Source organism: Lissotriton vulgaris, chromosome 7 (genome assembly GCF_964263255.1).
Source record: "Lissotriton vulgaris chromosome 7, aLisVul1.2, whole genome shotgun sequence".
In the NCBI taxonomy this organism is placed as follows: Eukaryota; Metazoa; Chordata; class Amphibia; order Caudata; family Salamandridae; genus Lissotriton; species Lissotriton vulgaris.
The window spans coordinates 1,682,503,263-1,682,520,128 of NC_141695.1; the positions used below are offsets into that span (position 1 = coordinate 1,682,503,263).

Consider the following 16,866-nt stretch of genomic DNA (forward strand, 5'->3'; position numbering starts at 1 on the left):
TTCGCCCGGTCATATTGGACGTGCTCAACATCTCCATCTCCTCTAAAGTCGTACCTCCTTCATGGAAATGTGCGATGGTGAGGGCTTTGTTGAAGAAGCCCAATCTTGACCAGTCCAACTTGGCGAATTACCGTCCTGTCTCCTTGCTTCCCTGGCTAAGCAAACTGCTGGAGAGGCACGTAAACAACACCTTGATGAGCTATTTGGAATCAAATGGCCTTCTACGTGCCTCCCAGACAGGGTTTCGCCCTTTACATGGGACTGAAACCGCCCTTCTGGCGGTAACTGAGGAGGCAAGAGCAGTGTTAGACCGGGGAGGAAAAGTCGCCATTATCTTATTAGACCTCAGCGCCGCGTTCGACACGGTAAACCATGTCACGCTACTACAACGTCTGGCGGACATGGGCGTGTCGGGCGCGGCCCTGGAATGGCTGACTTCCTTCCTGGCTGACCGCTTTTTCCAGGTTTTCGAGGGCGAGGTGGTGTCGCCTAAACACCCACTCAGGTGTGGGGTTCCTCAGGGCTCATCCCTGAGCCCCACCCTGTTTAACACCTACATTGAACCCCTAGACAGTATAGTCCAACCCTTCGGTGTGCGTATTGTCACCTACGCAGACGATACCCAACTGGTGGTCTCGTTAGACCACTCGGAGGGATCGTCCAACACCTTAGGCCCCTGTCTAGAGGCCGTTGCCAGATGGATGCAATCTTCCTGTTTAAAACTAAATGGGGAGAAGACAGATGTCATGCTACTGGGTAATCCTTCGCCCTCTGTCTTCGCATCCATCTGGCCACCATGTTTGGGCCCACCTCCTGCCCCCAAGCCCCAAATAAAAAGCTTGGGGATCTGGCTTGACACCGCCTTGAACTTCTCAGCCCAGGCCATAAAAACAGCTGCTACCTGTTTTGGATTGATGAGGATGCTGCGGAAGGTGCTCCCTCTGCTTCCATTTCAAGCAAGGAGGATCCTGGTCCAGGCCCTCGTACTATCTCGCCTGTACTATGGGAATGCCCTCTATATGGGAGCCCCATCCTTTGTCACCCAGAAGCTCCAAGTCGCCCAAAACAGTGCGGCCCGGCTGCTCTACAATCTCCCTCGCTGGCAGTCAGCAAGGAATGCCCTAAGGGAACTTCACTGGCTCCCCATAGCGGCCAGAGTTCAATTCAAGGCCATGTGTATTTTACACAAAGCCTTCTATCGCCAAGGCCCTGCAATCTTACAGCCCCTGGTCACTCCCTATGTTCCAACCCGCGCCCTTCGATCCGGGACCCTCCAACTGGCTACCTTGACTAGAATCAAGAAGGCCCGCTGGGGAGGCCGCTCTTTTTCACACACTGCGGCTAAACTTTGGAACACTCTTCCTTTACCCCTGCGAGAAACCACTAATCATCTCGCCTTCAGGAAAGCTCTGAAAACTCACTTGTATGCTAAACTCTGCTGATCTGCCCGAGCCTGCGTTAACTAAGCTTTCAGTCACAAGCGCTACGAGGCCTCCGGGTAGATAGCGCTATATAAGTGCAATTTTCATTCATTTCATTCATTCATTACTTCTCAACAAATTTTTAATGAGTCTGCCCAGGCATGTGATCTTCAGCAAGTACACTCCTACTCCTGTTCTGTGTACGCTTCTCCAGAGAGTCTAGTGATGCAGATGTCGTCTACCAAACAGCCTTTCCTTTGGTATATTCTTAGCAAGACATTTACAGTTTTTGCCTCAGCAGTTTAGCCCTAAGGTCTTCCAATACTTTGTCACATGCTCCTAGGAAATTTCTTCACTTGTGGTGCCTAGTTTGATGGCTTTGTTGTGTCCAAATAATCTATTTAGACTTGCCTAAACACTATGAATGCAGTGATTAGGTACAGGTGCAGTGCTTTGGCATCACGCTGGATGTGATCAGCGGCTTTTGGTGAGACTGTCCAGTGGTAATTCCTGTGCTAGCACTCTTTGGTAAAAAAAAGGGCATTAGTTCATTGAAGCATTTTAAACAGTACCGATCTATCGCCAGCGTTCTGGGCTAGTTCCCCCTAGAAAGAAGGAAGTTCAGCTACAGAGCCAAAGGTCACTCCAGCCGTCTCAAACGTTATCCCAGCAACAGTAAAAAAAATTTACCACTACATGTGTTGTGGTGCAGACCGGATAAGACACCCTCAATCTTCCTCATCATCCTTGACTGCAGACTTACAAAACCACACTGAAAACTTGACTTTTAGGATTTCATCTGTCCACTCTCAAGATGGGCGGAGTTCCTACCTTGGAATTGGGAAAAGATAACATTGTTGTTGTAGATTCTTGTAATAGGTTTTTTGCTGCCCTTTCGTAGGAGACTGATACTCCTCACCATTAACCGTCTTCCCTCCCACACCCCATAAACCTATTGTTGAACACTGTCTTCATCTTGTTGACAAATGGTGCGATTCAAAAGGTTATTTTCACCAGAGAGGACCAGGTTGCTGCACAAGGTATGTCATAGTTGCCACTCCATTTGTTTCATAGTCTCTCAAGAAGTGGGTGGATTACGACAGAACCGGAATGTGCTGTTTCTCAACAAATTTTTCAAAAATGATGAGTGCTGAATGACAAACCTGCCATAAATTATGCATACTGTTCAAATTCATAACTTACTGAACCATTAGGACTCTTACTTTCATATCCCATTTGTAGAGAAAAGCAGGAATTGTCTGAGATTTGTTGTAATGAAGAGCACTACCATGTAGCTTTCATTCATTTTGGAATTTTGGCTGCCCCCACTGTGTTCCCAAAGGTCATGGCAGGAGAAAAAGCCCACTTGCGCCACCAAGATATACATCAATAGCAAGACTATCTAAAGTAGATCCAGCTATGAGAGCATATTTTCTGAATAATCTCTCACATTTAAATTAGTTACTTTATTTTCCATTCTATGCAGATCTATCTTATTTGGATATCCTAAAAATGTAATTGGTCTTACCTACATTGGACACCCTGATCTTTACCATTATCTGTTTTGTCAAGGTATCTTACTCTAAGCTGTTATGGCGTCACCTACCGTACCAATTCGGAAGCACTTCACCAATACAGGTTAATAACTAAATTTCACCCACTGAAGTAGCTCCACTGCTTAGCCATTCAACCTCTTCAGTTGCACAAACTGAACTTCCATTTCATTGACTCTGTTTCAGCCACAATAATAACACAGTCTTAGAAGGACAAAAGTAATACTGATTGGTGAGGAGCTAGATTTAGCTAAGGAATGTGTGTAGTTAGTGACTGAGTCTAATGTTACAAGCGCTAACTGCTGATCTTGTCAAGGACTATTTATCCAAAGTCTTGCAATGGCTTGGACATCCAGAGCATAGAACTGATAATGTTTATGGACTAGGAGTAACTTTGGTGATTATTTCTACTGGTGGTATATTAGATCGACTAACCTAGATTTCTACCACATAGCTAAATTTGAGGAATTTAGGAACGTACTTCGCTCACAAGGTAAGTTATCAACCCACGGTGTTTAGTATAGAATCATAAGTCTTTGAGAATGTGAGAGTTATTAGGTTATGGAGTATAATACATTGCAAATATTGCTCTGTTAATTTCAAGATCATTTTAATTTTTTATGGTAATTTTGTGAACTCCTTAACTCTTCTCCAACGTATCTACCAAGACATTAAAAACACAGACCTTAGGTATAAGAATCGAGTGCGGAGCAGGATTTCAAACTTAAAGGACTCCAGAAATACAGAGCTAAGGAAGAATGTTTTGTGTGGAGCAATAACCCCGGAGCAGATTTCGCAGATGAGCTCTGAAGTAAGTGGAATCATTTTCCTTCCAATGTTTTCTTTCAATGTTGTGCATTGTAGGATCCATACTGGATGTTTCCTCCTGTATGCAGCAACCTCAGAACACTTTTTTATGGAGTAAAAAAAATGAATGTAAAAAAATGCAATTTTCCAAAAAGGCATTCAGCTGCTATAGAACCAAAAACAGGCCAGTTTATTCCAAAACCTTATCTCTAGTCATAGCCAAATTTAAATAATACTAAAGGCATAATTACAGCATCTATTCAAAAGCTGTGCTGATGTGCTAGATTTGACCTTTCAAACTCTTACATGACAAAGAGAAACATGAAGGTATAGGGGCCCGTCAGGTCAAAGGCCTGCAAGGCTGAAAAGCATGCACTACACCTTTAAGGCTCTAACAGGTTCCATCTCCTCACATGGACTGTACTGACAGTTTGGCTAATATCCTCAGCTCTTTTTACTGGCTCCTGCTGAGTGGATCTAAAAACTATTTTTGTTCGAGGCATGTGGGCTGCTGAATTCATATCTGTGCATAGATCGCCGCCTAGTGTTGGGTCCGGATGATTGCATGTTGTTGTCCTGGAAGAGTCTTAGAAGTATCACAAGATAGGTGGCTCCTCCCTTGGACTACAGTGCGCATGGGCATCCTCTCCATCCTCAGATTGTTTTTTCCCGCCATTGGGTTCGGTTGTACATTCCTACACTCCAAGTTCGGAATTCTCTAACTTTCTGTAAAGGCCAAAAGGCCTTCGGTATTGTTTAGCGCTCGGTACCGAGACACTTCGGAAACATCTATTGCACTCCGGTCGTCGAATCGGGCCGTGAGGCCTTCTCGACACCACGTGGACCGACCGTCGATGGAACGAAGTCCATTTAAATACTGCCCGCAGTGCAACTTGAAGTTCCCGCACACGGATAAGCATCCCGTGTGCAACAAATGCTTATCTCCGGATCACAAGGAAGATAGTTGCCTAGCTTGTGCCCAGTTCCGGTCGAAAAAGACTATCCGGAATTGATGGGCAGCGAGGCAAGAAATGCAGAGGTCGGCGCCAGAACCAGACAACATCTTCGACGATGAAGAAGAACTAGGTAGCGCCGAAGAATCAGATCAAGCCGAAGAACAATACTCGGGGCACGACTCCGAAACTTACTTCGAGGAGGACGAAGAAATCGTTGATCTCGAGGAATACGATCGACGACATCATAGCAGTTGAAGACGACTCCGATAACGACGAGGAGCGAACCGTGAGTACATCGCCCCATATAGACACTACACCGATATCAGAGACTCGGGTCGAGGCATCGTCACTGGGCCTTAGCCAAGATCTACACTTTCGTTCTACAGCCCTGCAGTACCGCCCGGCTAAGAACATATTCGAAAGGTTCTCTGAGACACGCCATACGGCGCCGGTTCCATTGAAACCGAAACTCGTCGACAGCACAAGGTCCTCGAGCCGAAGGCCGTAGTCCCGACACAACCTTCGAAGCCAAAGACCGTCGAGTCGACATCGAAGACAAAATCTGTCGAGTCGAGCTCGAAACCAAGAGCTGTCAAGTCCACCTCACAGCCAAAATACGTCGATCCGACGCAAAAGCACGTCGAATCGACCTATAAGCCGAAGCACGTCGAATCGAGCAAACAAGCCTTAAATATCGACAAAGGCAAAAACAGTATCGACGAAAGTAAAAGGCCGACGCCCAAGACTAACGTTGAACCGAAAGTGAAACCTACTGTGGATAAAAACAAATCGGTCGAGCCGAAGCCCCTCGATCCGAAAAAAGGCATCGAGCCAAAACCACATACACCGAAAGAGACTGTCGAACCAAACAAACCGCTCGGTCCGAAAAAGGTGGTGAAGCCAGCTAAGGACATCCAGCCGACAAAAAGTGTCGACAAACATCAAAAACCCGTCCAACCACCAAAAGCCGTTAGACCAAGTAAACCTACAGATCCAAAATCTGGCAAACCAAAAGCTACGGCACCAAAGGCAAAGACTGTGGAAGAAGAGCTTATTCACCCAGACCCCTCCACAGAGGACCAGTCAAAGCTGTACATTGACCCAGCAACTGGCAAATTGACTGTGTATACAAAAAAGAAAAGGCCTCTGCCAATAGCAGAATTTCCTAGGATACCACTCAAAAAGAAACGGGACTATGCTACCTCTCCTATCCTTTTTGAACCTATCAATCCAGCCATGCCTACAACCCCATATGACCCAGCATAACCTGACTACAACCCAGATGAAGATCAGGATGCAGATGTGGGGTTTGGTTATCCAAATAACCCAACTGGAGACCCCGATCAACAGCCATGGGGTTCAGGAGGAGAACCAGATAATGAGGGGACTCTGTCCATTACAGAACCAGCAGTTTACCCAACTAAGCCATCACCCACTGAAGATACAGTGGCCTTTAATTCTTTACTAGATAGAGCAGCTACCTACAGATAATGAGGGGACTCTGTCCATTACAGAACCAGCAGTTTACCCAACTAAGCCATCACCCACTGAAGATACAGTGGCCTTTAATTCTTTACTAGATAGAGCAGCTACCTACCATAACGTAGATATGCACTCTGGTGCGATTGAAGAAGATTTTCTCTTTGATACTCTCACAACATCTGAGAGACATGTAAAAACACTCCCCATGTTAAAGGGCGTCTTAAAACATGCACATGACATTTTTAAAGACACTGCTAGGGCACGGGTCATTAACCCTAGAATTGAAAAGAAATATAGGGCTGCACCTATTGATCCTACATACATAAAAGGCCAGCTACCCCTGGACTCCCTAGTGGTGTCCAACGCAAGTTAAAGGGCTAACTCCCAGACTACCGGAGAGTCTGCTCCTCCAGACAAGGAGTCATAAATCTTTGAGGCATCAGGCAAAAGAGTAGCAGCTCAAGCAGCAAACTCTTGGAGAAATGCAAATACACAGGCCCTGCTGGCCAGATATGACAGGGCGCATTATGACAGCCTAGAAGAAATTCTGCAACACCTACCTGACCCTTATAAACAGCAGGCAGATGAACTGATACAGGAAGGGAAACTCATCACCAATGCCTCAATTAAATGTGCCCTAGACGCGGCTGATACAGCTGCCAGATCCATCAATACAAGCGTGCTGCTAAGGCGCCACGCATGGCTTCGCATATCAGGGTTTAAGAATGAGGTCCAATCCACCATTCTTAATCAGGCCATCAACCCAGACTTTTTATTTGGTCCAGCAGTTGACTCAATTCTGGACAAAATGAAAAAGGATGCAGATACAGCGAAGTCAATGGGAGCTCTCCAGTCCCAACAACACCGGGACTCCTATCGTCGCTCCAATTATAGAGGAGGAGCCAGAAGTAATACCTCACAGCAATCCTCCACCTACAAGACTAACACGCAATCCATGTACAACAAAAACACCAACAGGGGTGGATACAGGGGCAATAACACCAAACTAAGGGGTTGTGGAGGCAATGCAAAAAGATCCTCCACTAACACCAAACAGTGACTTCTTGGTACTACCCCCAGACCATATAACACCGGTCGGGGGAAGACAACAACTTTTTCTGCCAGTCTGGTTAAACATCACTACAGACAAGTGGGTCAGGCAAATTATCCAACATGGCTATTGCCTCGAACTCACTTCAACACCTCCCAACATACCACCCGTGCACCGTCTTATGTCACAGGAACATATAACACTACTGCAGCAAGAGGTCATCAGTATGCTGCAAAAGGGGGCCATAGAACCAGTCCCATTACAACATCAGGGAACAGGAGTATACTCCCTATACTTCCTAATTCCAAAGAAGGACGGGTCTCTCAGACCAATATTGGACCTCAGGCCCCTCAACCTGTACATTTTGTCGGAGCATTTTCATATTCTCACTCTCCAGCAAGTCCTACCATTGCTTCGCAAGGGAGACTTCCTAGCAACTCTAGACCTCAAAGACGCATACTTTCATATTCCAATACACCCTGCTCACAGAAAGTATCTCAGGTTCACCATGCAAGGACAGCACTACCTGTTCAAAGTCCTACCATTTGGTGTCACAACAGCCCCACAAGTCTTCACCAAATGTCTAGCTACAGTGGCGGCACATCTCAGGAGGCAACACATCCATGTGTACCCATATCTGGACGATTGGCTAATACACGCGCCATCGGCCCAGCAGTGTGTCAACCACATGTCAAAAACCATCCATCTCCTGCACAGTTTAGGCTTCTCGCTAAACTACCCAAAATCACATCTGCAACCCTCCCATGTACAACAATACCTGGGAGCAACAATAGATACACTGGCAGCAAAAGCATATCCCAACGCAGCACGGATCAACGGAATGCAAACACTGATCCAAAAGTTCAAACCTCAACACTCATTACCAGTTTGAGTGCTTGTGCAACTAATAGGCATGATGGCCTTGTGCATATTCATAGTCCCTCATGCCAGGCTACATATGCGTCCGCTCCAAGAGTGCCTAGCAAGGCAGTGGAACCAGGCTCGGGGACAATTGAAAGACCTAGTGTTGGTGACCAGTCGTGCATACAACTTTCTGCATTGGTGGAATCCACAAAACCTTTGCAAAGGTCGACTGTTCCAAGAGCCTGTCCCACAAATAGTGTTAACCACGGACGCATCCCTACTAGGGTGGGGAGCCCATGTCCTAAATTACACAGTCCAGGGACTCTGGACTGTACAACAGAAGAAGATACACATAAACCTGCTGGAGTTGATGGCAATCTTTCTAGCCCTAAAAGCGTTCAAGACACACTTATGCATCAAAACTGTGTTGATCCGGATGGACAACATGACAGCTATGTACTATATTCAGAAACAGGGAGGAACACACTCACCGCAGCTGTCGCACCTAGCTCAAGCAATGTGGAAATGGGCCATTCAGAGGAACATGTTTCTCATGGCAGAGCACCTCCCAGGCAAGGACAATCAGGTAGGCGACCTGCTCAGCAGGCACAGTCAACAAATGCATGAATGGGAGATTCACCCCAAAGTGCTCCAACCATTCTTCCGGAAGTGGGGACATCCGGAGATAGATTTGTTTGCCACAAGCGAAAACGCAAAATGCCAGTACTTTGCCGCCAGGTTCTCACATCCACAGTCGCAAGGCAATGCGATATGGATGAACTGGTCAGGCAAATTTGCGTACGCTTTTCCCCCAGCTCCATTATTACTGCTAGTGGCACGCAAACTACGTCAACATTCACTGAAGCTAATCCTAGTTGCTCCCACATGGGCGAGGCAACCATGGTACACAACGTTCCTAGAACTATGAGTGGTGCCTCATCAAAGACTGAGACTCACATCCAATCTCCTAACTCAGAGCCATGGAGAAATCCAACATCCAGATCCGCAACAGCTGAACCTGGCGATCTGGCTCCTGAAATCCTAGAGTTCGGATACCTAAACTTGCCTCCAGACTGCATGAACATTATCAAGGAGGCAAGAAAACCCACTACCAGGGCATGTTATGCAGCAAAGTGGAAACGTTTCGTCATTTACTGCAGTAACAATGATATAAACCCACTTGATGCTTCAACTCAAAACATCATTTGCTATCTGTTGCACCTACAACGCTGCAATTTAGCATATTCATCCATCAGAATACATTTAGCTGCGTTAGCAGCATATCTTCAAAACAGGCAACACCTTTCACTATTTCGGGTGCCAGCAATTAAGGCGTTTATGGAAGGACTCAAACACGTAATTCCTCCAAGACACCTACCTTCACCAGTCTGGAATCTGAACATTGTTTTAACCAGACTTATGGGACCACCTTTTGAGCCACTACACTCTTGCGAAATACAATTTCTTACTTGGAAGGTGGCTTTCCTTATTGCCATTACTTCGCTTAGAAGAGTTAGCGAGCTCCACGCCCTAACTATTCAAGAGCCATTCATTCAAATGCATGCAAATAGAGTAGTTCGCAGAGCAAACCCTAAATTCATGCCAAAGGTGGTATCCCATTTCCACATAAATCAAACCATCGAACTGCCAGTGTTCTTTCAAAATCCACAGACAGTAGCTGAAAGGGCTTTGCATACTCTAGATGTCAAAAGAGCTCTGCTATACTATATAGACAGAACTAAGGCATTTCGAAAAACAAAACAGTTGTTTGTTGCTTTCTCACCGCAACATAAAGGCAACCCCATTTCAAAATCAGGTATAGCCAGATGGATTGTTAAATGCATCCAAATATGTTATTTAATAGCCAAACGCACCTTAACAGTTCCCCCTAGGGCGCATTCCACACGCAACTTAGGGGCATCCATGGCTTTCCTGGGTAATATTCCTTTACACGAAATTTGTAAAGCAGCCACATGGACAACCACACATACATTTACAAAACACTATTGTGTAGATGTACATTCAAGACAGCAAGCTCCTGTAGGTCAGGCTGTTCTCAAAACTCTTTTCCAGACTACTGCGACTGACACAGGTAGCCACCGCTAAGGGAGATACTGCTATACATTCTATGCACAGATATGAATTCAGCAGCCCACATGCCTCGAACGGAATATGCTACTTACCAGTATGCATCTGTTCTTGGCATGTAGGGCTGCTACGATTCATATCACCCACCCACCTCCCCGGTGCCTGTCACAGCCGCAGCATTCACTCTTCGCTTGGACATCTCTTACTGTACTATACTCCATCTCTGCCACAATGGCGAAAAACAATCTGAGGATGGAGAGGATGCCCATGCGCACTGTAGTCCAAGGGAGGAGCCACCTATCTCGTGATACTTCGAAGACTCTTCCAGGACAACAACATGCAATCATCCGGACCCAACACTAGGCGGCGATCTATGCACAGATATGAATATCAGCAGCCCTACATGCCAAGAACAGATGCATACTGGTAAGTAGCATATTCCTTTTATTCATTCTTATGGATACTTCAACCTGCAGATTCCTCACCATGTGAATAATCTCATGCACCAGACCGGATCTGGAGATCTTCTTCTGAGCAATTTACTCGTGCACTGCTAGGTGACTTCATACGGCTCCTATTCCGAGGCGTTCCGTCCCGTCCCAGAAGGGTTGTTGGGGCCATATATAATTTCCACCTCCACTTGTAGACGCCTGTTCCTTTCTTTCTGCGCCTTCTGTAGTGGATCTGGCATCTGCTCCCTCAGTTTCTGACATAGTTCATTATTCAACAAACATTTCCAGTGTGTATGTGATGTCTTCCCCTAAATCAACAGGTTTTAAACCATGTAAGTATTGCCACAAATATATGTCGGTGATGGACCCTCAGGAGGTCTGTTTGTAGTGTCTAGGCTTTTGGCATGACTCGAACTCGAGTGACAAATGTGCTCAGATAAATCCAAAGACCGTCTAGGCCTAGGGGCAACAGGCTATCAAATACCCAATCCCCCACCCCTCCTTCTGCCACTGCTGTAAAACCTCTGTAGTTTTGCAGCATAAATCTTTCTGCATTCACTATGCTGTGCATTATTCCGCCATCTAGTGGTTGGGTCCGGAATTGTAGTCTTTTTTTTCCCTTTTTTGTTGTTGTTCATGGCCCAGTTGGGCGTCGCCATACCTCCATTTGGTGTCCTTCGTGACGTCGACGTGCTTCCTCTGGAAGCTCCCACCTTTGGTCACCATCTTCAGATTCTTTTTTCCGCCTTTGGGTCTGAATCGTTGCTGAAGAGTTCCAAAGTTTTGGAAGAGGAATCAAGTAAAATCGCAGAAAATCGTCGAAAATCAAGTTTTCAGCTACCCGGACTACAGGTCAGGTAACCGGAGCGACGAGGGAGAAGATTTACGACCAAAACCTCGACGTTCGACGGAAAATGTGCTTGCAGGGGGCTCCCTGAGCGCGGAGATGGACAAAACACTGTTCAAGTTTTGCACCTATTGCCACCACAAGTACGCCCAGAAGGACCAACATCCAGTCTGCAACCTTTGCCTGCTGCTCGACCACAGCAGCGAAGACTGCAACGAGTGCTCTGCGTTCACACCCAAGACCCTCCGAGTAAGGGAGAGGCAGAGAAAGACGAACCACAACATGCAGGGGCAGGGGCCACCTCCATCACTCCGAGATTTGGGTCTTTCCAATGGAGAGGAGGACAACCTCGCCGGAGGACTGCACAGTCGTCGAGGTCCATAAGAAGACGTCAACGGAGGTAAGGGAGTCGTCGACCCCTAAACACTCGAGCGACACTCAAAAGGGTGAAGCTAAAGCCCCGAACAAAACTCGTAGAAGTGAAGCTAAGTCCTCGAAGGGAGCTATGCCATCAAAACACTCGACGAAGGCAACAGCTACTAGGGACAGTGAGCCGAGCGGATCCTCCAAAAAGGACTCCCAATCGGCGAAAGCCCCCGAAGAAACAAAGATCGTCAAAGGTTGCCCTCAAAAAGGACACCTCAGCGCCAAGAAAAGAAGGGCCAACATCGTCGTCGACATCGACGGCCCCGAAGAGAAGCACTCCAACTACGCTGAACATGCCGCCGAGATGCAGAGAAGAAGAGGAGGCTCGAGGCCGAAATGGCGAGCATCCTACAACGGAAAGAGGACTTCGACGAGAAGATGAGCCAATATACCAACCCACCGAAACCCCCACTCGAAGTCGAAATGGACGATGAGGAAGCGGATCTGCTAAAAACGCCCGAACCAGTCGAGGAACTGGGAGACGAAGACTGCTATTTCGAGGGAGACAGCGACGAAGATCTGTAATCCTACCGGGACTCGACGTCCTTGGAGACACAAGACATGGAATGGCAAGATCTCGATGCCGGAAGAAGGGGTAGACACTTACCATTCGAGGCCCTCGCCGCCAGACGACATAGGGATCTACAACATGGTCGTACAAAAGGCTGCACAGACTTATGGAGTGAAAATGGAGGAGGAGAAGCCAAAGGCATGTTTTCTCCTGGAGACTCTACTGCCTCAACAAACTAGGAACTAATTCCTGCCCTTGCTCCCTAGTGTGCTGGATCAAGGAAGACAGGCCTTTAAGTAAGCATGGGCGTAAAATCCGTTCCGTTTGCGGAATTTGCGGATTTTCTGCAATTTCGCGGTCCGCGAATCTCGCGAAATTGCAGAAAAATCCGGGAAATCGCGTGCAGGACGGATTTTCAAAAACTGAAGTACATGAAGCACTTACAGGGTTACAGCAGGTGCCCAAGTTGAAGCTAATTTCTTTGTAACCATTCACAAAATGGTTACAAAGCAATTAACTTCAACTTGGGCACCTGCTGTAACCCTGTAAGTGCTTCCTGAGCGGCGCCTCCAGAGTTGTTGCCTACTTGCAACTATTCTCTGACCCTGCTCTGACTCTCGAAGCAGGGTCAGAGAATAGTATGGCACAATGCTCCAGGCTGTCACAAAAATTAAACCACAACAGGAAGCACTTACAGATAAGGAAGCAGGTGCTGGACTTGAAGCTCAAATTCAGTAACACATTATCCAGCCCCCGTTGAGGCTGGGCAGGTGTGCTTTCTCCCCATAATCTACAGTGATGAACCAGAGGGTGCTGTGATGAACCAGAAGGTGCAGTTGTGAACCAGAGGGTGCTGTGATGAACCAGAGGGTGGCAGTGGTGAACCAGAGGGTGCTGTGATGAACCAGAGGGTGGCAGTGATGAACCAGAGGGTGGCAGTGATGAATCAGAGGGTGACCGTGATGAACCAGAGGGTGGCAGTGGTGAACCAGAGGGTGGCAGTGATGAACCAGAGGGTGGAAGTGGTGAACCATAGGGTGCTGTGATGAACCAGAGAGTGGCAGTGATGAACCAGAGGGTGACAGTGATGAACCAGAGGGTGGCAGTGGTGAACCAGAGGGTGGCAGTGGTGAACCAGAGAGTGGCAGTGATGAACCAGAGGGTGGCAGTGGTGAACCAGAGGGTGGCAGTGATGAACCAGAGGGTGGCAGTGATGAACCAGAGGGTGGCACTGCTAAACTGCCCGGGAGCCCTGTGGGTGTGAGCCCCCGCGCTGCTAAGCTGCCCAGGGGTTGTGAACCCACGCGCTACTGAACTGCCCTGGGGCCCAGTGGGTGTGAGCCCCCGTGCTGCTGAACTACCCCGGAGCCCTCTCAGTGGGAAAATCATTTGTGCTCAATTGCCTGGGCGCCCTCTGGGTGTGAGCACACATTGCGCTAAGTGCCCCCCTGCCCCCAGTACATATATACCGTTACCGCACAGCACCATTATGCTCTTGCACCATGAAGTCTGGTGCCTGGATGCTCCTGATCCGTGTAGGTGGTACCACCGTCTGATGTAGTCAAAATGTAAAGTCCTAACTTGCTACACAGCACCAATAAACACGTGTCCGCCCTGGCATCGGTATGCGCATGTACCAGGCGTGGATCACCCGCATGCCACTGCACCCTACTGCCCAGCGCCAGCATATGTCTGTACGGGGCAGTTTAGTATGAGATGGGACATTGTCCAGCAGCAACAGCTGCATGCGCCTGAGCAGGATCAGAATGGCTTTGTACCAACACGCGCAGCAGAGCTATATTGGACATCTGAAAGATTCTGGGGTCCTGTGCCAAACGTATTTTTGCATCCATGAGTTTCCCTAGCTCCATCCCCGTGTAGCTCCTGTGACCAGGAGGCTGCTTTCTCCTCATCTGCTGCTCTACTCGGTCTTTGACCCTTTATAAACAAGATGCATGTGAACTCGCATAGAAGCCCGCCCTTTTGGCCCCGTCCACCACACACTAGCGGTATGAAACGTCTTACCGCCTGTCCCCACTATAATGGGCAGCTCACTCAAGGGACCTCGGCGCCTTTTGGCGCGCTGGCAAAGTTACAGGCACACGTGGTCACATATTTGTGCAAATGGCACAAAAATCCACAAGTTCGCGGGAAAATTCGCGAACTCGCTGATTTTTTTGCCATTTCGCATGAATTTCTCGGACCGTGAATTCGCAAATTTCGCCCATACTTACCTTTAAGGAGCCAACAGTATGCAAAACTGTGACTGATAGAACTGAGAAGAAGTACAAACATTCTTCAGAGGACCCTGCATACATCCAAGGTCAATGCCAGCTGACTCCATAATTGCAGCAACGGCTAGGAAGAGGGCCAATGTACCCACTAATTCCAGACCACCTCTAGACAAGGAGAGTAGGAGGATAGATCTCACAGGGAAAAAGGTGGAGAGAAATGCGGCAATACATTGGCGCATCGGAAACTCCAACAGGTACGCATATCAGCATTGGGATGAAGTGGGGCAGCTCCTACAATATCTACCAGACCAGTACCAACAAAGAGCAGCTCACCTGGTAGAAGAAGGAAAGAACATGGGGAACACATGGCTAAAATCGCCATTGGATGCTGCAGAAACAGTGAGCAGGCTAATGATGATAGGAGTGACTGAGAGCAGACACGCATGTCTCAGAATTTCGGGATTCAAGCCAGAGGTGCAAAGCAACATCCGAAATACACCATTTAATGGATAACAACTGTTCAGCATGCCAGTTGACGACAAGTTGACGCAGCTCAAGGACAACGAAACAGCAAGGTCCATGGGACCATTGCAGTTCAGAGGAATGAGAAGCGGCGCACCCACAAGAAAGCCGGGTGGTAGAGGAGGCAACATGCCTACCACATTGCACCAAACGGCTACCAAGGGAACAACAAAGGGCAGCAGCAGGGACAGTAGCAGCAGAAGTGGCAGTACAGTCCTTTCTAGGGCACGGAAACGGACGAGGACAAACACGAAATGGAGGCCAATAGCCCTCAACCAAGTGACTCCACCATGGAACAGGCCCCCACCCTAGCAACACCTTTGTGTGGGCGGAAAGACGTAAAGAAAAACTGCAGCCGAACGTCCAGCGACAAACGGTACCTCGAACACTCGACACCGGTAGGGGGAAGAATAAGTGACTTCATCCAGGAATGGAGGAAGGTCACATCGGACAAATGGATACTAAACATGAAATGAAATGAATTTGTACTTGTATAGCGCACTTATACCCTGAGGCGTCTTGGCGCTGTACGCATACCACTGTGGAACCCTTCCTGGCTTTTCCCTGTGAAATGCCCACTCCTGGGCGCCCCCAAGGTGAAGCCAGGCATCCCAGCGCTGTTGGGGCCGTCTGTTGTGGAGATTAAGCAAGCTATTGCCCAGAGTTGCATAGGGGGACCCATGATTAGAATAGGCACTGAGGCGAGAATGATCAGGTCCGAGGAAATTGAGCCCAAGACCCGCCGAGGCGGGAATTGAACCATGGTCCTGGGCCTGGCCTCTGCATCAGGGTCTACCGCTCTAACCATTGAGCCACACTTCTCCACCATCATACAATACGGATACTGTATAGAGATAGAAAAACAACCTCCGAACAAAAAACCAAGAAGCAAGGCACACTCAGCAAAGGAGCTTTCGCTCTTGCAACTGGAGGTGCAAAAACTGCTCAGCAAGGAGGCAATAGAGGTGGTACCGCAAAACCAGAGGAACAAAGGGGTTTATTCAACTTACTTCCTGGTGCCAAAGGTGGACGAAACACTAAGATCTATCCTAAATCTAAGGTTCCTGAACAAATTCATAGGAACTCAAAGATTCAAGATGACTTCCCTACAAGAGGTAATACCACAAATACAGCAAGGGGACTTCATGGCTACTATAGATTTAAAGGATGCATACTTACACATCCCCGTCAACCACAAACACATGCGCCTGCTAAGGTTTGTGAACCACCAAATCCCCTACCAGTTCACAGTACTGGCATTCGGCATGAAATCCGCACCAAGGGTGTTTACAAAATGCCTAGCAGCTGCGCAGCACACCGAAGGCAAGGAATACACGTATACCCTTATCTTGACTACTGGCTCGTACAGGCAAGTTTGTACAGCCAATACAAACTGCACATCCAGCAGGTCATACTAACACTAACAAGACTGGGTTTCTGGATCCATTGGGAGAAATCGTCAACAGAACCTGAACAAATCAAGATATTCTTAGGGGCAGAGATTGACACCATGCAGGCCAAAGTGTTCCCCAGCAGGAAGAGAACATTGGCGATACTGAAGGAAACATGTCATTACCACAAGGGGCACGTTCTGCCAGTGAGGACAGTGAGCAAGCTGATGGGAATGATGAAGTCATGCATTTACCTAGTTC

At 47.7% G+C, this 16,866-nt stretch overlaps 1 protein-coding gene across 1 annotated transcript in view; it reads left to right on the forward strand.

The window, feature by feature from the left end:
• TCEA2 (transcription elongation factor A2) overlaps positions 1-16,866 on the forward strand; it is a 367,215-nt gene that overhangs the window by 282,211 nt on the left and 68,138 nt on the right. Inside the window, exon 7 of the mRNA XM_086932791.1 lies at positions 3,631-3,785. Within this exon, the coding sequence (XP_086788917.1) occupies positions 3,631-3,785 (155 nt within the window). The remainder of the gene's footprint in view (positions 1-3,630; positions 3,786-16,866) is intronic.